This window comes from Sinocyclocheilus rhinocerous, unplaced genomic scaffold, assembly GCF_001515625.1.
Source record: "Sinocyclocheilus rhinocerous isolate Xijiao unplaced genomic scaffold, SAMN03320098_v1.1 scaffold1341, whole genome shotgun sequence".
In the NCBI taxonomy this organism is placed as follows: Eukaryota; Metazoa; Chordata; class Actinopteri; order Cypriniformes; family Cyprinidae; genus Sinocyclocheilus; species Sinocyclocheilus rhinocerous.
In genome coordinates this window covers 297,925-322,946 of record NW_015637670.1, presented here as the reverse complement: position 1 = coordinate 322,946, position 25,022 = coordinate 297,925, and the positions used below count along the sequence as shown (strand labels likewise).

The 25,022-nt window shown below is 39.1% G+C and overlaps 1 protein-coding gene and 1 long non-coding RNA gene across 3 annotated transcripts in view; one reads left to right on the top strand and one right to left on the bottom strand.

The window, feature by feature from the left end:
• The window catches only part of LOC107749251 (complement C3-like), a 67,332-nt gene that overhangs the window by 28,220 nt on the left and 14,090 nt on the right, over positions 1-25,022 (bottom strand). The window contains exons 3-23 of one of the 2 annotated variants that reach the window (XM_016564348.1): positions 22,848-23,016; positions 21,930-22,003; positions 21,720-21,808; positions 21,415-21,497; positions 21,237-21,324; positions 20,503-20,605; positions 20,258-20,378; positions 20,060-20,175; positions 19,482-19,628; positions 19,133-19,336; positions 18,811-19,002; positions 18,581-18,733; positions 18,363-18,492; positions 17,059-17,130; positions 13,937-14,138; positions 13,117-13,227; positions 12,598-12,686; positions 12,354-12,493; positions 1,543-1,749; positions 1,365-1,422; positions 1,099-1,182 (exon numbers count right to left, since the gene is read on the bottom strand). In XM_016564348.1, coding sequence (XP_016419834.1) covers positions 1,099-1,182; positions 1,365-1,422; positions 1,543-1,749; positions 12,354-12,493; positions 12,598-12,686; positions 13,117-13,227; positions 13,937-14,138; positions 17,059-17,130; positions 18,363-18,492; positions 18,581-18,733; positions 18,811-19,002; positions 19,133-19,336; positions 19,482-19,628; positions 20,060-20,175; positions 20,258-20,378; positions 20,503-20,605; positions 21,237-21,324; positions 21,415-21,497; positions 21,720-21,808; positions 21,930-22,003; positions 22,848-23,016 — 2,632 coding nt within the window. The remainder of the gene's footprint in view (positions 1-1,098; positions 1,183-1,364; positions 1,423-1,542; positions 1,750-12,353; positions 12,494-12,597; positions 12,687-13,116; positions 13,228-13,936; positions 14,139-17,058; positions 17,131-18,362; positions 18,493-18,580; positions 18,734-18,810; positions 19,003-19,132; positions 19,337-19,481; positions 19,629-20,059; positions 20,176-20,257; positions 20,379-20,502; positions 20,606-21,236; positions 21,325-21,414; positions 21,498-21,719; positions 21,809-21,929; positions 22,004-22,847; positions 23,017-25,022) is intronic. The other variant, XM_016564347.1, reaches the window with a different exon arrangement.
• LOC107749252 (uncharacterized) lies at positions 12,597-16,157 on the top strand. Its single transcript, XR_001641007.1, has 3 exons — positions 12,597-12,668; positions 13,420-13,423; positions 16,144-16,157. It is a non-coding gene; the product is annotated as an uncharacterized LOC107749252 (long non-coding RNA).

Here is a 25,022-nt window from a genome sequence, read left to right as displayed (position 1 = left end):
TTTTTTTTTTTTACAAAACTATAAAGTTTTTAAAATCCATCTTTTATAGTTTTAAAAATTACAAGTTCATTGTTGCGTATGAAGGTCTGGGTTACATTGGTTACATTGCTTAAATTGATCACTTAAACACATAACCTCAAAATAACATCTTTAATATTTTTAACTTTAACTGTAGTAAAGTGTTTGTTCAGCTGTACTTTGTTGCTTGCGGCTCTCGGATGCTTACACAAGCCTGGCCCTTAACCATGGTTTTATTATAATAGTGTAGTAACCATGTTTTATGGTGTATTGATAACGATTTGTATAACCACAGTTTTACTACAAATATGTGGGATTACAAATTTAAGAATCTGTTTAAGATCTGATGATTCTACATCCTGACATAATAATAATAATAATAATATATGAAAAACTAAGGTGATCTAAATTGTATTGGGCATTCAAGGTGAACATGATGGCATCTGTTTACTGATTAAATTCAATGTAGTTTCCAGTGAGCGTGTCTGCAAGTCTCTGATCTTCCTACTGAGAGTTAATTACATGTGAATGTTTAAACATCTTAGGTTCTCGTGGCCAGGTGCAGCTTAAACCATTTGGGTACTGTTATCTTTGGGGAGTAGGTTTGCTGAAGCTCACAGTCGGGGGCTGATTTCCTGTATCGTCTTAAGATGTTTTCTTTAAGTGGTCACTTCTGAGGCGATGTGTTCGATCAACACCTTTAAGGACTGCCCAGTCCCAGGCTTTGTCAGACTTTTGATGTCTGCAGCGCCACACAGCGCGTTCTCAATAAAGAGTCCTGCTGAAGATACCCAAGAGTCTCCTGGTCTTTGCTTCTGAGTTTCCAACAAATACCATGCTTGAAGTATGGTTAGTGTAGCAAAACCATGGTTAATTTGTGGTTACAATGGTTTAACTGGTAACCACGGTTTTTGTTTTTATTTGTAGTAAATCCCTGGTTAATTTCGTAAGAGGTGAAAGGGGCATAAAACTTAACTCATAGAATTATCGCGTTATAGAATTTATCTTTCCTTAAACAAAACACACATACAGCTTTAAATAAATAATCACTACACATTCATAAAATCGCTTTTTCCTTACCAGTAATTGCGATGTACGTGTTACCAGGTGTGTCTGGAAGCCGTCCAGTTGGTATGACAGATTTAAAAACTAAAGGTTTTTCCCCTGATGAGAAATAGAGAAGAACAGCAAGATGGAGGAAAAGTCATGAGTCTGGATTGGCTGGAAATATAATGAAATTCATAGATGTTATATATATATAATTACCTGAACGTGTAATGTGTGTAATGTTCTATAACAGAAATATAACACAGTGATGTTATTGTGTGCTTCGCAGTAAATCTCACCATTCTTAACAGGATTGAGCTCCACATTTTCTCTGTGTGAAATCAGCACACCCTCAGACTGAAAGAGAGAGAGTATGTTAACTACCTGTGGTGTTTTCTGTTCTTGTATTGATCAATATACTAACAAAAGACCAAATCAAATGAAACAAAAAGTGTCAGAATTTCCCATCAGACGTACCACCACCTTCAGCGGCTTTCTCACTCCATCAGATAAATCATATGCTGAAGCTTTCACCTCAATATCATGATTTCCCAGCGTCATGGGAATAATCACATATGAAACGGCTGTGCTGGAGCCTTTGTCAACAGATACTGTTGTTCTGTATTTGCCTTTCTTACTGGCAGAGCTGCAAACATCTTCTGTCTCCATGAACTCCACACGCACCTGGATAAAACAGGAGAATGAGACTCAAATCACTTAAATATCTAGAGGAAACTTCACCAAAAATGCATTTGATTTGAATATAAAATGTATGATGGAGGAGGACATTTCTGTTTTAGAGCAAGACAGTATTCTTCACTTATTTTCAGTTTGTGTCACTAGCAGCACAAAAACCTCAAATGAGTCTCAGGATCCTTGTGCAAAAGGACATGTTTAATTTAAATGTATTTCATTATAATAGTTTTATCATTCTGTTTATTCTAGTTATTGCGTCTGCTGAGTAGGTGTGGTTACAGAGAGTCTCGCGAGTTCAGAGAGACTAATAAGAGATCCGATGCAGCAATGGTGGAAAGACAAAGATAACGTGCAATGTATGTCATGTCAATGTATATCAAAGTGAGGCTGATTGATGTTATCGAGCCGGGGATTGGCCATAAGCATACAGATTGTGTGCAGACTGAAGTTTTCTGCACTGATGGTCGGTTGATGCTGTGTGATTGCTTCGGAGTTCGTTGGGATTAATTTACCCGTTGAGTTTCTCGTGAGCGTCATTACCGATTGTAAGTGTTGTTTTATTGTAAGTTTTCTTAATATTGTGACCTGATATGTTATCAGATGTATTATTGACATATTTCTTCAATTATGAAATAAATGCTGTAATATTGCGTATATAATATATGTTTGCGGTTTCTCACGTGTTAAGCCACGTGAAGTTAGGCCTGTCACGATAACAAATTTTTGTTGTGCGATATATTGCCCAAGAAATAATTGCGATAAGTGATATTATTGTCATTTTAAAGACCATTTTATGCCACTGAATATATAATCATAATTTAACAGCATAATAATGCAAGAAGGCCTATAAACACTTCCAAATGACAACAAACTTTTAATTTTTAAAAATATTTAGATCATGGAAATTAAGTATCAAAATATTAGAAACCTTAAAATAAGGTAATATATTTATTCCATAAATTGTTAGTCATGGAATCCCTGATGTCGGCCCCGCTGCAATTGAAGCGCTTAGCCAAGCGCTAAATACCCTCAACGTGTTTTTGCAGCATTGATCAATGTAACCAATCACAGACATATCTGTTGATTTCTTAAACGCAATGGCCAATCAGAAATGTTTTGTCAGAATTCACTCACCACTGAAAGTGCCGCCGTTTTTACGTGCAGTTTTGCACGCTCGTGAATCATCTCACGACTAAGTGCAGATGCGATGTAAATAAGAGATTCATTGTGCAGTTTAGAGAGAGCTTCATTGATTATAACGGAACTTTGTAAGATCGCGATGAATGAAGATGAATGACGCTTTTTCGTGATAAAGGGAGCGTGCTTTACGCACTTAGGGTATGATCCATTCAGAATTTGTATGAAACTTTCGTTTTTCGACACATAGGCTACACCCTGCAAAGTTTCAGGAATGACATCCGCATATGCAGTGGCGTAACTTTGCTTTGAAAAGTGGTGGGGACACCACGCAACTCGTTTTGCTAGTTTTTTATTTAATAACCTAATTTACTTGGGGACTGGGTTTAGAGTTGGACAAACTTAATTTTTGCTTTTCAAAAATACATCGATGTACCGGGGGGGCGCCAGAGAATTTTGAACGTAGGTGCTGAGGGGGTGCTAGATCTTTGACAGAGGGAGCTGGGCAATTCAGGGCTCCAGACTCATTCTTTCCACTGGTCGCTCTTTTGCGATTAACTTTCTCAGTTGGTTGCACGAGCAGTTTTTTTTTTTTCGCTACAACATGCTATTAATCAGTGCATGCTGATGAACTTTTATCGTAGTTTATAGTTATATGGAAACGAAAGCAATTAACATTCAACCCGTTCTTTTTCATCAGTAGTATTATTTGCAGAGGTGTAAAGTGATGGAGTAAATGTAATTAGTTACTGTACTTGAGTATCTTTTTGGATACTTTGTAGTTGTACTGAGTATCAAATATATTAGCAACTTTTACTCTCTACTTCACTTCATTTTTGAATGAGTATCTGTACTCTTTACTTTGTAGTCCGTTTGTTCATTGGTTCCCCTTGATTAGTCTCCTCAGGTGTGTCTTATCTTGTTAAGGCCTGTTCACACCATGCACGATAACTATAACAATAAGACAATTAACAATTAAGAAGAGTCCACACCACAGCTATAACGATAAAGGCACAGAGAAACGATATCGTTGGAATAATTTTCAGAATTATTTTTCCAGCTGATGAACGATAAAAACATTGACAGCCAATCAGAATCAATCCTGCTATCACGAGCTCGAGAATCGAGAATTTAAAGCGACAGACGACTGTGCGCTTAGAATAATCAGACGATATCGTCCGCTGGTGTGGATGCTAATATCCTTATCGTTCTTAGGGGGCTAACAAGCTTAAAGCCCCGTTCACACCATGTATACATAGCCTAGTTTTTCTTTAGTTCCTTGTGAGATGTTGAATGTAGGCCTAATGGTTGTCTGTTTGCCAGTCATTCTGTTCTTTGTTCCCTTTGGTTTTTGGCTTTTGGCTTATTGTTTGTTCTAGTTTTTCCATTAAATACCTGCACATACATCCTTGCCTCTGCCTTTCCCCCCAGCTTCTCCACAACATTACAGTTTTTCACTGGCAAATCTCTTTGACTAGTGCATTTTTTTAGCCTATATTTAGTACAAGTAAAATACTTAAGTACTGTTAAAATCAGATACTCTAAGTCTTTACTCAAGTTGTTTTGGAATTGGTGATTGGTTGTAACGTGTAGTGGAGTAATTTTCACTGTAAGGTATCTGTACTTTTACTCAATTATGGCTTCCTAGGTACTCTTTACACCTCTGATTATTTGTGATTTGAATTTTGTGTACATGAGTTCCTCTTGTTATAAGCCAGGCTTCGGATGCTTTCACTTTCGATTTCACGATCTTGTCAGGTTTTACAATAAAATAAAATTGTCTGTTTTGCTTACACCTTTCACCTTTTAAGACAAAAAAAAAAAAAAGAAAAGAAAAGACGGTTTCATTATTTTTAATTAAAATGCACAACAACAATAAAACAGTAAGATTCAATGACAAACTAGCTTACAAAACGTTATTAACAAAAACGAATAAGATGAGGCATGGCATAGGCCTGCACGCTGTATTAGGCTATATAATGACTAATACAGTACAGAATGTTTAACAAACACTGAGGAATAAAGAAAAAAAAAGAGAGCCTCCTTAGCATAACGTGAGGTAAACAGCAAAGATAAGCTTTTCAAAATGAAAACAAAACAAAAAGAAAAGTAAATCTAAACTTGCTGCTGGTGACAGTGCTTGCATGTTTTTTTAGCACAAGGAAGCTCTCCATTTATAAAATGCTATAGCCTAATGACATTACGAAAAGTGCGACAGCTGCAAATCATGTCGTTATTGCACTGCATGAGTTATGCATGCGTAAGGAGTCCAATGTTTTTAGGTTTTTTTTATCACCCTAATTAGATTATGAAGAATGATTTATTGATCTTGTTTTCCTTTTAATAAATACCTTCCCTCTTTAAGTTATGCTTGACTGTGTTGGATTGACTGCTTTGATGCGTTTATATTAATTTATTTATTTCATTTATATAGTATATATATATATATATACACACATAAGTATAAGCACAGGTAAGGCTACCTGCTAGGCATTTCTGCCAGACGCACTTCCACCAGTGCATACAGCGCGAGCGGTGTAATCCGATTCATGAACAAATGACTCTTATGAACTGATTCTTTTTAGCCAATCAGAGACACACAGTGTATGCTGCATCCCATTTCGCATGCTATCTGTCCTAAGTATAAGCACAGGTAAGGCTACCTGCTAGGCATTTCTGCCAGACGCACTTCCGCCAGTGCCGGTTGAGCAGCTGCAGGGTCGTCAGCCGGGAGCCACCCGTCCTTGATGTTTCGCTCCTTTAATCCCGGAACATCTCTAGGTGGTGGAGCAGCAGCAGGGACGTTTCTCTGCCGCCCCTGCAGCCGCCCTAGGATCCGTCTCTCCCCCAAGCCTTGTCTTTTCTGCATAGCCAGAGCCAAAAGCTCCCCTGCTCTGCCTCCTCCGCCAGGTCTTTCAGGGCCTTCTGCAGCTTGGGGCCTCTGACTCCGAGAGTCTTAAGGAATCACTGCGTGGAGGTTCCGGTGAAGCCTATCAAACCAACCTCCACTGGAAAGGTATATGCTCTCCACCCAGCTTGCGTGCATGCAGATGCAAGCTCTGCATACTTCTCCCTTTTCCTGTCAAACGCTGCCTCCATCCCGTCTTCCCATGGCACAGTTAGTTCGGCCATGATGACAGTCTTCGTGGTGGTGGACCAGATTACAATGTCAGGTCGAAGAGATGTTATGACAATCTGCTGAGGGAACTTCAATTGGCGACCAAGATCGACTCTCAGGTCCCACTCGCCTCCAGGTGACAACAGGGACCTCTCCCGTACGAAGCTGCTTAACGCCTCTCCCCCTTGCCTGACAAATTGAACAGGCTGGTATGATGTTGACAAGCTGGCTTTGTTCACTTCGAGTCTGCGTGCTTCGATGACCTCTGCTAACTTCCGCAAGACGCGGTCGTGGCGCCACCCGTACCGGCCCTGGGTCAGAGCAGTCTTGCAGCCGGAGAGGATGTGTTGTAGGCTGGGACTCTGGTGGCCACAGAGCTGGAAAAACTCTTCTATGCTGTACCAGCGGTGTAGGTTCTGGGGGCTTGGGAGGGTATCATAGGTGGCCCTGATCAGGAAACTTAACCTTGCTTGGGGCAGCTTCCACAGATCAGCCCATGTTATGGTCCTGTCGATTACAGCCTCCCAGGTTGTCCATTTCCCTTGCTGGGATTGGCTCACAGCTTTGACCCTGTAGCTTTCGCCTTCCTCCTTCATGACCTCCTGAACAATCAGTATTTTCCTTTCTATCTTTGTGGCTTTGGACCACATGCTGGTTGATGTTGTCCATCCGAAGCCTGCCCTGCCATGCTGTATCAATCCCACTACCTCTTGGTGTTTCAGACTAGTTATGGCCTGATGCACTGCTTGTGGTGCATCCCATTTTCTTCCGGTACGAACTTGGGCATTAGCATTTTGTACCACTGGGTCAGGAGAGTCTTTCAGCTCAAAAAGCAGTCTCACCTTTTCCAGTTTGTAGCCCAAACTGATGGTTTTCATCGGAAGCCTCAAGGTGTTCTTCCCAAACAGAGCTGAAGTGGACAGGCATCGGGGAAGGCCGAGCCACTTCCGGATGTAATTATTTGCCTTTGTGTCCATCTTCAGGACTGTCGATGAGGTGATATCACATAACTTCAGGGGCCACAACAGGCGATGGAATAGAGTGAACTGGTAACACCAGACCTTGAATTTGCCTGGCAGTGGGATTTCGTTGATCTTTTTTAGACCACCAGTGAGTTGTGTGGTTACAGATAAAGCCATGTGTTTGTCTGATAGATCAGCAGTGTAGAGCCTTCCCAGGCTTTTCACTGGTTGGTCTATCAAGCGTGGAATCTTCTCACCACTCACTGAGAAGGAGATGTGATCCCTCCTGGCTCCTTTCCGGATTGAAAGACTGCGTGACTTAGATGGCTTTATCTTCATCCTGGCCCATTTGAACAGGTCTTCGAGCCTTTTCAGAAGCCTGTTGGTGCATGCCGCCGTCTGAAGGAGTGTGGTGACGTCATCCATGTAGCTCCTTAGAGCAGGAAGTCGCTGACCTGATGGAGATCTAACTCCTCTGACTGTCTGTCTTCCTCCGATAAGTATGACCTCGAAAGCTGTTGTGAAGAGTATGGGAGAGATGGAGCATCCCATGGCTATTCCTTTCTCCACTTGGTGCCACCCAGTAATAAATTCGGAGGTTGCGTAGCAGACTTGGAGGTTGTCAAAATAGTTGGTTATGAGGCTCTGAATACATGGTGGGATGTGGAAGAAGTTAAGGGCAAACCTGATGAGCTGGTGGGGGACAGACCCATACGCATTTGCGAGATCTAACCACAGAACATGGAGATCTGATTTATTACGCTTGGCTGTCTGAATCTGATCCCAAATCATAACGGAGTGCTCCACGCAGCCTGGAAATCCTGGGATGCCTGCCTTCTGGCAACTGGTGTCAATATATTTGTTTGCTAGAAGGTAACTGGGCATGCGTGTTGCCATCACCGAGAAAAAGATCTTCCCTTCCACATTCAGCAAAGCAATGCCTCTGAATTGGCTGATGTTGCAGGAGTCTTTCTCTTTCGGGATGAATACGGTGACTGCCCTGCACCATGCTATAGGAATGGCTTTGGTTTTCCAGGCAACGCACATCTGCCTCCACAACAGCTTCAGGACTGTGAGGCAGTTCTTGTAAACTTTGTAAGGAACGCCGTTTGGTCCAGCTGCTGATGCGCCTCTTGATCGCTGTACAACCTGGTTGACTTCAGACCATTTCGGGGTGATGGTATCGAACTGTGAGGATGGCTCTGGAGGCTGAGGGATGTACCCTGGTGAACCGAGAGGACTTTCTCGGAGGCTGTCACTGCTCTGGGTTTTGATGTAGTTTTCCAGCTCCTGCTTGGTAGTATGCAGTGTCCCAGTTTTTTTCTCTTCCAATAGGCTGCGGGCATACTTAAAAGGGTCCCGGTGGAAGCTCGACCTTGCTTTTTCCTTTCGGCTTCTTCGTTTCCTGATCCTCTCTGCTCTCCTCAGATGTGAAAGCCTATCTCTGATCTGGTTCCAAAGGTTCTTTAGGCCCTCCTTTTCGTGATATTTTGCTTTTCTCCACAACTTTCGGAGGCAGCGACGTTCCTTTACTAGCTGCAGGATCTCCTTCTCCCGTCTCCCGCTCTGTTTGGGAGGGGCTTTTCTCTGCTGCAGCTCTCCAAATCTTTCTCTGCCTTCGCTGTAGATGATATCTCCGATGATGTTTAACTTTGCGATTATGCTGCCTCTCAGGGAGCTCTGAAGAATTGTTTGTAAGCTCTGGTCGAAGCTTCTCCATTCATCCTTCTCACTGGCTTTCGGCCATTTGATCTTGGCTTTCCGACTTGGCATCTCAGCTCTGGGTCTTGCAGGCTCCCTGCACGCTGTTGCATTGGAAAGAACTAGCTGCGGGTTATGAATTGATGCGACTCCTCTTGTGGGGGCTGCTCTTGCTCCTTTCCGCTAGGTGCAATGGTGGGCTCAGTAGCACTGTGGTGCTCAACCTGGCTACCTTTCCTCCTTGTCTGACCTGCTGTTGCAGTGCAAGCTTGCACCTGGGTGTTGTTGCAGCATTTTGCTTTCCCCTGGTGGATTCGCAAACCTATCTTTGCTTGTCTTGTTCATTCCAGTCGTTACCATGTTGTCCGTCCTGTTTGGTCCATCTTCCATCCCGCCTCTCGGTGGACCGCCGGGCTGTTTCCTCTTTGATCTGCTTGTAGTTATGTAGAGAGTCTGTGTGGCTTCCTGCTTCGCAGACGTGTGAATAGGGTAACTAGCCCCTCCACCCATGGTGCAGTCTTTCCTGCTGTCAGCCGGCCTTCCCCGGCAGCCCAGTATATATATATTTTTTTTTCTTGCCCCCCCTGACTCAAGAGTCAAATGTCGCCCACGATTGAGGTCATGTACATATATTGTGCGATAAGTCGATATATTGATTATTGAGACAGGCCTACGTGAAGTTATAATGACTCGGCACCAGTTACACCGATTGCATTAGAAACTAATTGCTCTTTATCTGTTTATTATAGAAACATAGGCGTAATTTGCGGGTGGGACGGGTGGGACATGTCCCCACCACTTTTTGCCAGGGTCGATATTGTCCCTACCACTTTTTGAAAGTAATTGAAAAATATATTGCGGAAGGTATGTATTAAAGGGAAAACAAGATCAACAAATCATTTTTCATAATCTAATTAGGGTGATAAAAAAAAAAAAAACATTTGACTCCTTACGCATGCATAACTCGTGCAGTGCAATAACGACGTGATTTGCAGCTGTCGCTTTTTTCGTAATGTCATTAGGCTATAGCATTTTATTTAAAAAATGGAGAGCTTCCTTGTGCTAAGTAGGCCTGCCCTCTACTAAATATTCTTCTAGTCAACTAGTTGCACGTTATATTAAATTGATTAATATAATAATATATTAACCATACTTCAATATAGGCTATAGGCAGACGTATTAGGCTAGAGCCTATTCCGCTCTCAAGCTCGCGCATAAAGCAATTGCCTCAAAAGCACCGGCAAAGCGATTATGAACGTGTCGGGGGAAAAGAAGACATTTTAATTATTTATTAATAAACTATTGCTTTCTGAGGACTCGCCATCTCCACATGGACCTGCCTTTAATAGAAATGCACCTTTTCATATGGACTACAAAAGTAAAGAACATTACAAAATCGAGTGGGCGAGTTTTCCTTATATTTATTTTATTATTCATATAAAAATTATAATAACCTGTTTCGGTTTTGTGTTTGTTAAACATTCTGTACTGTATTAGTCATTATATAGCCTAATACAGCGTGTAGGCCTATGCCATGCCTCATCTTATTAGTTTTTGTTAATAACGCTTTGTAAGCTAGTTTGTCATTGCATCTTACGGTTTTATTGTTGTTGTGCATTTTAATTAAAAATAATGAATCCGTCTTTTTTATTTTTTGTCTTAAAAGGTAAAAGGTGTATAGATGTAAGCAAAACAGACAATTATATTTTATTGTAAAACCTGACAAGATCGTGAAATCGAAAGTGAAAGCATCCGAAGCCCGGCTTATAACAAGAGGAACTCCTGTACACAAAATTCAAATCACAAATAATCAGAGGTGTAAAGAGTACCTAAGAAACCATACTTGAGTAAAAGTACAGATACCTTACAGTGAAAATTACTCCACTAAACGTTACAACCAATCACCAATTCCAAAACAACTTGAGTAAAGCCTTAGAGTATCTGATTTTAACAGTACTTAAGTATTTTACTTGTACTAAATATAGGCTCAAAAAATGCACTAGTCAAAGAGATTTGCCAGTGAAAAATTGTAATGTTGTGGAGAAGCTGGGGGGAAAGGCAGAGGCAAGGATGTATGTGCAGGTATTTAATGGAAAAACTAGAACAAACAATAAGCCAAAAGCCAAAAACCAAAGGGAACAAAGAACAGAATGACTGGCAAACAGACAACCATTAGGCCTACATTCAACATCTCACAAGGAACTAAAGAAAAACTAGGCTATATATACACGGTGTGAACGGGGCTTTAAGCTTGTTAGCCCCCTAAGAACGATAAGGATATTAGCATCTGATTAATAGCATGTTGTAGCGGAAAAAAAAAAACTGCTTGTGCAACCAACTGAGAAAGTTAATCGCAAAAGAGCGACCAGTGGAAAGAATGAGTCTGGAGCCTTGAATTGCCCAGCTCCCTCTGTCAAAGATCTAGCACCCCCTCAGCACCTGCATTCAAAATTCTCTGGCGTCCCCCCCTGGTACATCGATGTATTTTTGAAAAGCAAAAATTAAGTTTGTCCAACTCTAAACCCAGTCCCCAGGTAAATTAGGATATTCAAGTTAAATAAAAAACTAGCAAAACGAGTTGCGTGGTGTCCCCACCACTTTTCAAAGCAAAGTTACGCCACTGTATAGAACCACACACATTTCACAAATCTCACGAAGTATACAAGTATTGTCAGCACATCACACATCCAGTGCATCACTACACAGACAAGGATGTATATCTACGGACACCTGCATCTAAGTCCGTGTGAAGATTACAACAAGTCCAATCATCTGTCTGCACCTTTCCCTTCTTTCAAGTAAACGTTTCCCTGAAACGTAAAAGAACTGAGAATTACCTCACTACAAAATCTCTGTATCTTTGAATCCTGTTTCTTTATATTGATTGTTTATTGTTTGCGCAGGCCTACGCAGTTTGTGTTTTATTTAATATGAATGTGTATTTGTATACTGGCTCTCCAAGTGTGAGTAATCAGTTCATTTCTGTTTGCTTAAGCAATACATTGAGTGAATCCGAATTCATGACTCTGGCTCTTTACTCCTCTCCTGGTCACTGGACATTAATTAGGTATTCGGCCTTCTAAAGTGATTGGTACCGTAACAGTAATCAATGCATTGTACAGTCGCTAATACAATCCATAAGGCAGTAATGCAATATTTAGTAACGCGTTACTGTAATTTGATTACTTTTTTTAGTAATGGAGTCATTTAACGTATTATAATTTCCAAAATAGTAATTAGCCTAGAGCAGTGGTTCCCAATCCTTGTCCTGGAGAACCCCCAACATTGCACGGTTTTGGTGTCTCTCTTATCTGACACACACATTTGAGTTCTTGGAGTCTTCACTAATGAGCTGATTAGTTGAATCAGGTGTGTTTGAATAGGGAGACATCTAAAATGTGCAGTGTTGGGGGTTCTCCAGGACCAGGATTGGGAACCAGTGGCCTAGAGTATAGTTCCAGTTAATTTGGGTCCGTCTTATAATCAGGGTCGTCTTATATTCGGGCCAATACGGTAATCAGAACAGTAACATGGTTACTTTTAAAATGAATAATCGGTAATCAATAATTTAATTACATTTCCAGAGTAACTTGCACAACACTGTTCATAAATGATTTGACTCAAGAATAAATGGTTACACCATTTTTTTTTTTTTTATATCAAATCAGGTCTACCTTCTGCTTCTTTGGGGTGTAGTTGTGAATAATGGCCTTGATTTCCAGTTGTTCGCCGCGCACAGCTGAGTAAGGTATCTTTAGGTCAATGAAAAAGCTCTTAAAAACGACCATCTCCTCAGGTTCTGCCACACAGATGCCTTTGAGGAGGAACACAGACACACAGAAGGATTTAAAGCAGCAGCTCCTGGATGATGATGATGTTGTTCAGAGCATGTATTCTGGGTTTGCAGCTTCTCCTTACCAAGTGTTGGTGACAGACTGACAGCCAAGATCTGCCAGGTAGTGATAGAGTCTTTCAGGAAGATCGGTTTTGTGATTGATGTTGTTCCACTGGAATATGAGGAAGAGACAAGTAAAGATGATAACTTCTAAGTAGGTTAGTACTCTTCTAATGAATAATTACTATCCGAATGAATGTTTACTATCAGAAGGAGTTAAGTCAAGTTTTATAATGTCAAAGAAGCTTTACAGTATAAAACAACAACAACAAACAGAAGAATCTGTCACTGTCATACATTTCTTCACCCAGGAATCATTAATTCAGTAACAATAATAAAGCACATCTACAGCAAATAATGCAGTGGCTTCATTCAGTTAAACAATTCAGTGTCGGCATCTGATAGTATCAAATAGAACTAAATCAAAGATGTTTCGAAGATGAATTAAAGGGGAGAGAACATGAGGGAGAGTAAATTACATTTGATTTTTGGGTGAGCTATCCCTTTAACTCACAGCTTGTGTCTAAAAGTCTCCTACTTGCCCTTTTTTGGAAGTGGGTAGATCAACCTCCACCCAAAGCCAACTCTCAGGGAACTGCGTACGGGACACAATCTCTTCAGAGTCTGTATAAACGTCATCATCATCATCACCTGTTTTTTAACAGATAAAATAATTAATTAATGAGGAAATAGACCCTTTAGAGCAAATTAACATGTCAGATAATGAAGTCAAATCAAATACAAAAACAGTACAAATCGCTTCAATCAAGAATTTGTTAATATAGAGATAATGAATTTTGTCATTCTTTCCAAAAACTATCCACTTGTACTGTTACAGAATTAAGTCCTGTTGATACCAATATGACTGTTCGGTGAAACAATTAGTAAAAAATGTATCTGCTTAGACCAATGGCAAAAAGAAAAAAAAAAAAAAGGCAGATGGGCTGAATAAAATGTAAATTCACTCTTTGACAGCTGGTGATGCTGGGGGGGGAATAGATAATGTATACAAATACATTTCATAATTATTCTCTTCGACGACTACCCACTTTTACTATTATCACAATTACAAACTGTTAAACACTGTAGTAAATATTCTCACATGCAGCCCTAATGCAGCATCCGTGGCTGTTTAAGCAGGATTTGAGACAATTATTTTAATACTGAAACCTCAAGATACGATTTATAAGAAAAAAAAAAATCTCTAGTAAATATAAGAATGGCAACAGTCTAATAATGCACATAATAAACAAACTGCACAAGCAGCTCCCCTAATGGTTTGAGTTCAATGGTCTGGGTTTTGTCATGCTGCTTTTCTTTTGACATAATTAAAACTTTGTGACAAATTTAATCACAATGTATTTACTTCGAGCCAGAATCAGCTCCTCCTCTTCGGTCTTCGTCTTCTTGCGGGTTTTCATCTGGTTGCAGCAGTCCAGGAAGGCCTTGACACACTCTTCACCATCGATGATGTATGTGGCTCTTCGTTCACAGGTGTAGCCGAGTTTATTATCCCTCATCCCATCAACACAGCACTGCTTCAGTTCACCGGAGTATTTACCAGCTGAGAAGACAATGTTAGTTTAGAACAATGAGGGAATAGGAGAACATGATGAAAACTTAATGTGGAGGAGGTCTAATGCTATTTCATGCATTCTGAGTTATTTACACTGTTTAAGAGTTGGATTGTCATGTTAAATATGGCCAAAGTTTCAAAAAAATGATTTGGACGTATGACGTATTTTTGTGCCAAATATACTCCTTTCGGGTTCATATAAGTTTCGGAAAGTTATTTTTTTTCCGATCATGGCCCTTCATGTCATCATGAAGGGCAGAATTCCTTTTATGAGCACTTCTCCCGGAAGAGAGTGCGCACACATCAACCAGAGCGAGAACAAGAGCAGTCTATCAACGTGCTTCATTCAAGTTATGGAAGTCATCGGCAGCGCTGCACTAGTCATGCTCGAGAAGAATGTCTCCAAAGAAGTGTGTTTTTGGCTGTGAGGGAAAGATAACCTTGTTCAGCTTCCCAAAGAACCCAGTGTTATGTGAACAGTGGATGCAGTTAGTTTTTCCGGGGCAGCAACGGAGTTTTTCGCAAGTGTCCCAGATAGCACACGTTCATCTGCAAGATGTCTGTTAAAGATCGCTTGATCTGGAAAGCATCTGCTGTGTACAAACATCTGATAGACGTCTTAAAGATGCCAGTTTTACATACATTCTAAATCATAAACATCTTAAAGACATCTTCTAAATGTCTATTGGACATCTAATAGGAAATGTTCTATAGACGTATTGCAGATGAGCAAGCACTCTAAAAAAAATACGTCTTGCAGATATAAATGCAGACGTCAAATAGACGTCTCCATGATGTATGTGTGCTATGAGGGATGTTTGGTTGTTCCCATCATTTCGGTGTTGAATGTTTTATAAACAAGGCCCAGTTCAACGCTGGATTTGCACATAGTTTGATACTGAAAGATGGAGCTATCCCAGCGATAAAAGATCCCAGTCATGAGTCAGAAACGCAGGTGGTAAGTTAAACTGCATCAAATTTCTGTGCTTTGCTGGCAATCCGCACGTAAGTGATCTTCAGCTCTTCAGCTCCACCCCGTGGCACGCCTCCAGGAGCTTGGCTGTTTTCAGAGAGAAGCGTAAAGCTGTATCTTTCTTTTATAAATCTGATAAAACTAAAGAATCTTCTGCGATATGAAGGATGCAATACAACTCTATAGGCGCTCAAGAGATTAACATGAGATTGGCCGAATCTGTGTTTGTTTTGTCCTCTTTAAGGGGGGGAAAGACAAAGTACCCTAAAAATGTGAACATTGACCTAAAAAAAATAAAGGTTTAGGATATTTAACACAGAATCTGAGTAATGTACACCTTCTCACCCAGTGTAGTAGTGATCTGCAGGAGACTCTCAGCTCTTCGTTTTCTCTTTGCACGAACGGGACACTCAGGCACTAGAGGACAATTCATTTGAAAAAAAAAAATAGTTTACTGTAAAAATAATGTTAAAGAACACAAGAGCAGTTAGATCAATTTAGTAAACCTAATCAAATAAATAAAAAAAAACAGGCAACTAAGACACAGGGAACCAAACAACAGGAAAGTCACAACAAGGCACAACACAAAACATCCAAGGTCTGACCAAAGACAATAAGAACAGCAGGGCAAAATAACAGATGTGAACAGATTAACAAACAATAAATAAATAAATAAGAATAAAGTGGTTGGTTCATCTCAAGTGGTCTAAAAAAATTGTTATATTGATGTTTACAGATATCTCAGCTCAGGATGGCCCAAGCTCCTTCGGACAAAAACTAATCTAAAAATATATCTAGAGCATGTTTCAAAGTACAAATTTATATTTAAATCTGCCCATATACATTTTGTACATTCTTGTTCCTTAGACTTCTATAACTTGAGTACAAATGATCAGGAAAGGATCATGATTGCTCAGGGTTCCACATGTAGTAATGCATGTTTGTAAATCAGGTCCAAAACAGTGGTTCTCAATCAGGGGCAAATTTCCAAAAGGATACCTAATAAGGCTTTTATTGAAGTGTCTGTAAATGTTGAAAACTTTGTTGTGGGCCATGACACAGGTGAACACTGTAGTTCAAAAAAGAAAAAAAGAAAAAAAAAATGGTGATTTTGCAATAACAATACAGTGAGGTAAATTACTAAATTTGAAATTGGTTAAGCAACCTCCATTGGAACACTTGGAAGTCTAAGCATATTACAGATATGCCACCTCACACTCAATATGTCAATATTTTTTCAATCATGTCATGTTTTGTGTTTTCTGTTGGCTGTTGAGAATCAGCAATAAAGTACCATATAAATTCCTTGGCACAGATATATATGGTAACTATTGAGTAGCATAGTAGGCTATATATTTAAATGTCACAGTAAAACATGTGATATATAATTATATTATTGTGTAGTCATATTAGGCTATTTTTGTTTTGAGCAGTATTGAGTGGATTCTGGTCAACTTGAACACCTCTGATTGGTCATTCCGTTCAAGAGATCAACAGGTATGTCTGTAATTGGCTGCACTGCTCAACACTGCAAACAATGCTGCAAACAAACCTTTGACACTCTCCAGAGCACAAACACAAATAAAATTGTTCAATTAATAAATCTAGAATATGATAATTAGCTCAAAAATAATGATAATAAATTGTACCTGTCCTGGTGTTGGTTCCTCCTGTACCGTTGGACGCAAACATCAGACCTGCATCAGTGAAAACCCCCATACTGTCCCTCCCACCTCCTGCTGTACAGCCAGTGTCATGCTTCTCTATGACGTCCCAGATCTACAGCAGCAAAAAAGACAATTATGTATGTTTTGTGAAAAACAGTAACAAGAAGGGGGGGAAAGACAAAGTACCCTAAAAATGTGAACATTGACCTAAAAAAAATAAAGGTTTAGGATATTTAACACAGAATCTGAGTAATGTACACCTTCTCACCCAGTGTAGTAGTGATCTGCAGGAGACTCTCAGCTCTTCGTTTTCTCTTTGCACGAACGGGACACTCAGGCACTAGAGGACAATTCATTTGAAAAAAAAAAATAGTTTACTGTAAAAATAATGTTAAAGAACACAAGAGCAGTTAGATCAATTTAGTAAACCTAATCAAATAAATAAAAAAAAACAGGCAACTAAGACACAGGGAACCAAACAACAGGAAAGTCACAACAAGGCACAACACAAAACATCCAAGGTCTGACCAAAGACAATAAGAACAGCAGGGCAAAATAACAGATGTGAACAGATTAACAAACAATAAATAAATAAATAAGAATAAAGTGGTTGGTTCATCTCAAGTGGTCTAAAAAAATTGTTATATTGATGTTTACAGATATCTCAGCTCAGGATGGCCCAAGCTCCTTCGGACAAAAACTAATCTAAAAATATATCTAGAGCATGTTTCAAAGTACAAATTTATATTTAAATCTGCCCATATACATTTTGTACATTCTTGTTCCTTAGACTTCTATAACTTGAGTACAAATGATCAGGAAAGGATCATGATTGCTCAGGGTTCCACATGTAGTAATGCATGTTTGTAAATCAGGTCCAAAACAGTGGTTCTCAATCAGGGGCAAATTTCCAAAAGGATACCTAATAAGGCTTTTATTGAAGTGTCTGTAAATGTTGAAAACTTTGTTGTGGGCCATGACACAGGTGAACACTGTAGTTCAAAAAAGAAAAAAAGAAAAAAAAAATGGTGATTTTGCAATAACAATACAGTGAGGTAAATTACTAAATTTGAAATTGGTTAAGCAACCTCCATTGGAACACTTGGAAGTCTAAGCATATTACAGATATGCCACCTCACACTCAATATGTCAATATTTTTTCAATCATGTCATGTTTTGTGTTTTCTGTTGGCTGTTGAGAATCAGCAATAAAGTACCATATAAATTCCTTGGCACAGATATATATGGTAACTATTGAGTAGCATAGTAGGCTATATATTTAAATGTCACAGTAAAACATGTGATATATAATTATATTATTGTGTAGTCATATTAAGCTATTTTTGTTTTGAGCAGTATTGAGTGGATTCTGGTCAACTTGAACACCTCTGATTGGTCATTCCGTTCAAGAGATCAACAGGTATGTCTGTAATTGGCTGCACTGCTCAACACTGCAAACAATGCTGCAAACAAACCTTTGACACTCTCCAGAGCACAAACACAAATAAAATTGTTCAGTGAATAAATCTAGAATATGATAATTAGCTCAAAAATAATGAAAATAAATTGTACCTGTTCTGGTGTTGGTTCCTCCTGCAGTGTTGGACGCAAACATCAGACCTGCATCAGTGAAAACCCCCATACTGTCCCTCCCACCTCCTGCTGTACAGCCAGTGTCATGCTTCTCTATGACGTCCCAGATCTACAGCAGCAAAAAAGACAATTATGTATGTTTTGTGAAAAACAGTAACAAGATGATTGTGCCATAACATCTGAAAAAGATCCTTCACCTGAGTCTGAGTGAGTCTCTTCTTGTTAAGGACTTGCACAGCCTTGTCAACCACCACCAGACCAACTTTAGCTCCAGGATCTCCAGTTATCTGCAGCTTGACCTCATCTCCTGTGCCATAGATATTCATCTTCTCCTTCACCTCAAGCTGGAGCTGTTATGACAATGAAAGACACTGAGTCAGACCTAGTTGTTTGGTACATCATCTATTTCTTGTGATGGTTGACCCACCTTTCCCATGCACGTGTCCTTCACATCGACCCAGACTGAATCAGACACCACCTCAGACGAGCCCACATGGTAATAAGCCACAAAGCGGAAGGACGGCACCATGTCTTTGGTTACAGTCAGAGACAGAGTCACTAGTGATTGTCCTCTTCGCTTAAACCTGTCTGCTTTTACAATCTGACCTTTACTCAAGATCTGAAAATGAGGCAAAAGTGAAAAGACACTATATTGTTACAAACACAAGCTATGGTAGTTCATCACATAATGACATGATAAACTGATACATTTCTGGTGCAGCTGAATAAGAAATAACCATAATATTTACCATGTAGGTGAAATCTTGACCTCTGACTCCTGGAATTTGTCCAGTGTTTAGATTCACTGTCATTGAATCACCAATCTGAAGCTCAGCAGCATCAATGCCGATGTGCAGGTAATTGTTGGAGCCGCCTTTGGTCTTGTAGGCCTGAGCCGTCATCTTCTTCACTGCCTGCTGATTGTCTTCTATCTCTGGATCTTTGGTCTTTACCTGGAAAGAATAAATACATTGGTTTCTGATGTGCTGTGTACAATATGCTCCACTGCTTGTTCAACATCTGTTAACTGATCTATTCTCCACTAGATCACCAGTGAAACTGACTGAACATCAGTGTTGTTATGATGGCAGGTCTTACAGTGATGTCCAGTGTTGAAGATCCTCCCGGAGTGTTGACTGTAACCTTCGCAATGCCGTTGTCTTTTGTTCGACCTCTGACCCCTGCAGGATTGACCTCCACTTCCACATTTACAGCAGGTGTTTGGTCAGGATTTGTCACATAAACCTTTTTTAGAAGCCAGACAAAAAAAACAAAACAAAACAAAACAAAAAAGTAATTTATGTTAATATATTTATGCAGTTGTTTCTACGTCCCTTTAGGTTCTTAACTTTCTAGCTAACAATTGCTCTGAACTGTAAGTTAATTATGATTCTGGAAGATATCTGGGATTAGGGATATTGTAACATTATTGATAAATTACCATTTTATAATGCATGAACATGCTCTTTAATTGGTTGCTTCAGATTTCACTTGGATCAGCCCGGATTAATAGGGGATGTTGGAGATTAATTGTATTGCTGTGTTTGGGATATTTCTGGGCTGCAACCTTTTGGCCAGTGGGTATGGCATATTGTGTATTTTGCCAGAAAAGCCAATCTGCAAATATTACAGTAATTTTCAGACTTTAACATGTAAAATCGGAAACTGTTTTATACCGAGACACTGAAGGGCATCCCAGGTTTGAAGAAGGGTGGTGTTCTTCGGAAGTGGATGGTGTACGGTGACGTCACAATCTGAATGCCTCTCCTTTCTGCTTCCACCATTTCACTGCCTGAAACACACAAACGATTAGCTTCTCATACAATCACACACGTGCAGGTAAACATGTTCACACAGTATCTGTTGAGTCTTACCACTTTCTGTTAATAGACTGACTGAAACATAGATTGATCGTCCAACCAGCTGGTTAATGTTTGGAAAGGTGTCAGTGATCATCTGATCGGTCAGTTCTGCAGTACCCTCTCCTTTCACGATCTATTCATATATGAGAAACACAGCAACATCAGTCTACAAGACACAATAAAAAGCTATTTTTATTTAAACTGTCCTCTAGGTGAGGAGAAATGTGATTTTTGGTGTCTAAGTTAATGTCTCTCACCTGAACTTTTTGCAGAGATGCAGGAATACTTGTTTTCTTCTCATCTTCCATCACACCAAACACCACAAATGCATTTCCATCCACCTTCTGTCCAAACAGGTACCTATAAAAGCACATTCAGTTTCTGCTTTATAATCAAAATAGTGACATTGGTTGTCCCTTATCCAAATCCACATTCATTGTACTGGGATAAAAAAGCAACTTGGACCTTTTGTGTTCCACAGAAGAACAAAAGTTGCTAATTTGTGACCCTTCCTGTGAAAACCCAGCTAAAGTATTTTTATTTATTTATTTATTTTTGTGATTTACTGTTTTCTACATAAAATCGTCCTTCATAAAGATGTAAAGAACATTCTGTGAAAATATAACCTTTATATCTTTAATATTGATTGGGTAAGGCCATGTCAAAGATTGAAATCATAGTGAAATTAATGGTTGAAATCAAACTTTGATGCTTGTCATCTCATAATTAGATTTTGAGACTTTAGCCTGGATTTCACAGACGGTCACATTTTATCTGATCTGACAAATTTACAGTTGGTCTAACTTAATGGTGGTATTCAATATGCAGGTCAGTATTCAATATTCAATGTCATATTCAATGATATAGAGTATCTGACTAGAATAAAACTAGGTCATTTAAATGTTACTTATGAATAACATTTAGGAATGGCAGGAAAATATTTGGTTGCTGATAGTACATTATTTTGTAGCAGAATATATTTTTGTCTTACTTGGCTTCAATGTCGACTGCCAGACTCTCATCACGCACATAGAAGAATGACTTACTGGGCTTTAATTTCACTTCAAATGTTGGAAGCACTAAAACCAAACCAGACAAAAGACACGCAAATAAATCAATAAATACATTATTTTAATTGTTATCACATTTATGTAACAATCAGTTTTTACCATATTCTTTGACCTCAAAGTCTGCAGTGAACTTCTTCTGAGGAGTGTTTGAGAACATTGTGACCACCTTCCAGATCCCAGGACTGAAACAAACAGAACACATCCAGAATCATTCACATGTCTGAGACTCTGAGTTCATGACATTAAAACAGGTGATAACAGACCATGAACAGCTAGGGTTCTGCTGCTGTTTATCAATAAATTATTAGATATTGTCCTGAAGCAGATGCCATAGACAGATAAAAATGAAGTTTGGTCACTTTACTCAGGTTAAATAGCTCCAGTCCTGATAGTGTTTTACACACCTGGCAACATCAGGGATAGCATACGTTCCGGACTTTATTCCTTTTGCTGGAATTATGCTATCTGATGAAACTGTGATGCCTTGTGGATTCTTCAGAAACAAGACAGAAATCATTGGGTCTGCTGAGATCATCAAATGTTCATGACAGCTGAAACATCATGAAAGCATGCGTGTGTGTGACATAACAGTATGGTCTTATATAAGTGTTTACCATGATTTCCACTGTGATTTTAGACTCACTGATTGGTTTCAGGTTAGGCATCAAAGAGAAAATCCTGTAAAGAACTGCACAAAAGGTTTTAATGCATTCTTTTTTTTCTTCTTTTTTTATGCATTTTAGACTCTTAATTTTTCAAACAAACAATGTAAACATAAAAATCATCAAGTATGAGTTTTCTTAAGTTTGGAGAAAATCAAATTAATCAGGCCCATGGATAGAATGTTATTTTGCATAAAACAGTAAATCTCCGTACATATTGTGTGCTGTAAAAATAAAAAATGACATTATATTATTATGACAGATGAAGATACTGTATAGACAGATACAAAAGTACAAGAAGTGGCTCTAGGAGTCACTATACAGTTTGTTTTGTCATATCATTGAACATCAGCCTATCTGACCCAAAGTCTAGGGTGGTCATATGTGCCGTTCATATGGGACACGTCCTGGCCAGGACTTTTATATTGCCTAAAATATCTGTGTGCATGAAAAGGTGAGATCTACAGAGAACGATCAAAGTGATGCAAATACGCGCACGTGTTTGTTTGTTCGTTCGTTCGACTTGAAGCATCGCTGCGCACCGATCATTGAATGACACCAAAGTACCACAAGAGCGATTCGGAAGCATAAGGAGCCGTCTGCTCTGCTCTCTATAGCTCTTGTGCATGTCATACAAAGATCGATCTGCAGAGTGCAAACAGCCAAAACCTGGATATTTTAGGCAATATTTTGTCAGTCCATCTGTGGTCAACCTTTCTACCCCTTATTAAAATTTTGTAGTATTAATTGATTGATTGATTGATGTCATGCTGATATAAGACATTGATTGATTGATGTCATGCCGATATAAGACATTTAAAGTTCACTTTGTTCATTAATGCACTGTAAGTTTTCAGCACTTAATCGTACCATTGCTAGCAGGTGTGTAGATGGGCTTGTCTGTTTGCACAAATATATATCCAGACTGGAATGAGAGCAGAACCACTTTCTCCAGAATGACGGATGGAAACTGAGCTTGTAGATACACATACTGCTTCTCCAGAGGATCATTAGAGAAGAAGTTCTGATTATCAGGAATCTAAATGACAGAAAATTAATTCATTAAGTCAAGTTGCCCCATCGAAAATTTTGAATAAAAGAAAAAGCATTTTACAATTTACAAATTTTTAAACATGCAGATTAAAGCATTTTATGCAATAGTTACTTCTGGTCCTTAAATCTGATTAGCTGAGAGATCTTTCCAGCCATGTGATATTCACCAAGTATCGCCACGGGAACCGTTTCACGGTTTGTATCACTCTGCTTGCAGCATTTCTCACAGCGGCTGTCATGGCGGACGAGCAAATCCACTATAATTTTGCAAATACTACTGTTGTTGTGCCACCGAGTGTAGTTTTAGCAGTTGTTAGACGAGAAAGTAGGGTTTCACTTTATTTTGATGGTCCCTTTATCACATTCTGTTGACTTTAAGTAATGTTGCACCTACATGTCTTCTAACTTTCATTAGAGTATTAGTAGAGTATTGGTAGACTGGTAGGGTTAGGGCTAGAATAAGTTGACATGTACTTGCAAAGTTACTTATAGTCAGTAGAATGTCTGTTGGGAGACCATCACAATAAAGAGTTAGCAGATATTAAGCAAACAGTCTACTAATACTCTGATGAGAGCAAGTAGACATGTAGGTGCAACATTACTTATTGTGAAAAGAATGTTCAAAAGGGACCATCAAAATAAAGTGTTACCGAAAGTAGTTTGTTAATAAAGATGATCAGGAATGTAAAAAGTACTCAATTTATACTCAAGTGAAAGTACAGATACTCAGTGAAAATTTTACTCAATTAAAAGTACTGGCTCAAAACGTACTTGAGTAAAAGAAAGAAAAACAAGTACAACTTTTAAATTGTACTCAAGTATTTAAAAAGTAGAAGTAACCTAGCAAAAAAATTAAAAAATAATAAATAAATGTAAAAAAAAAATAAAATAAAAAAGGAAATCCTTATCAATGCAAAGTGAATTACAAATAAACTGCATACATATTGTCAGACAGAGATACAAAGGTTTGGTTAAAGGGAGAAAACAAAACGCTATATGGCACAGGTCAAACACAACTGTCTAGTGTAACAACAACAATTGCAGCACAGTGAAAAATCCATCCTTTACACCTCCATGCCATCCCATATATAGGCTATATGACATTTTTTTCTTCAGATGAACACAAACTAGTTTTAGAAAAAAAGATTTTAAAAAACTGCATATAATGCAAATCTACAGCACGTCCAAAGATAATGCTTCAAAAACTACATTTACCCTCCTAATTCTTACTCCGTATATCATTATAATACAACTTATAAGCTCCCTGGTAAAAATATCACTAAACATGATTTACAATTAATTTAACATGCAATGTTCATTTAAACACTTTTTTGAGATGTGTAACATTTAATGTAAAAAAGCAATTGTTCCCACCAAAACATGAATTGTATTTAAATTAATCACTTTTATTATTATCATTAAAACGGACAAAAATAATAAATAATAAATAATGAATAAATGTAGCTACCTTAATATGCTTCCTTACATTTGATGGCAAATTTTTGAAGCCAGAAATTTCCCAAATTATAACGGAAGCAGAAACGCATGTGCTTAAATGTGAAAACAGATATCATTGGTTCCCTTTCAGTCGGTCACTCCCGACGTCACGTCGGATGACCGACGAATTGGGATCTCGCTTAGAGAGACCACTCTACTTTGAGTGTAAACTAAAAGAGCCAATACACATTGACTTGCGATTATTGCATCCAGCTGCCGGTGATCACAGCGTGAGTATAAGTAGGCAGCAGATGCAACGCTTTTCGCTTCGGAGCTGAGCGATCACATCGTTCTGCTCCTGACTACTTTACTGAGAGATGACGACTGAACGAGTTCAGCGCGCTCTTTGAGAGCTCTTCGTGTTGGCGGTACGGCGCTTCAGCGGTGGTGGTTTCCCCTGTCGAGTGGGTTGCACACATCAGGCTGCACTACCCCCTGTCTGTGTTGCAGGCGGCCATTTCCCCTGTGCGCCTCAGCACGCTAAAAGAGCTATTT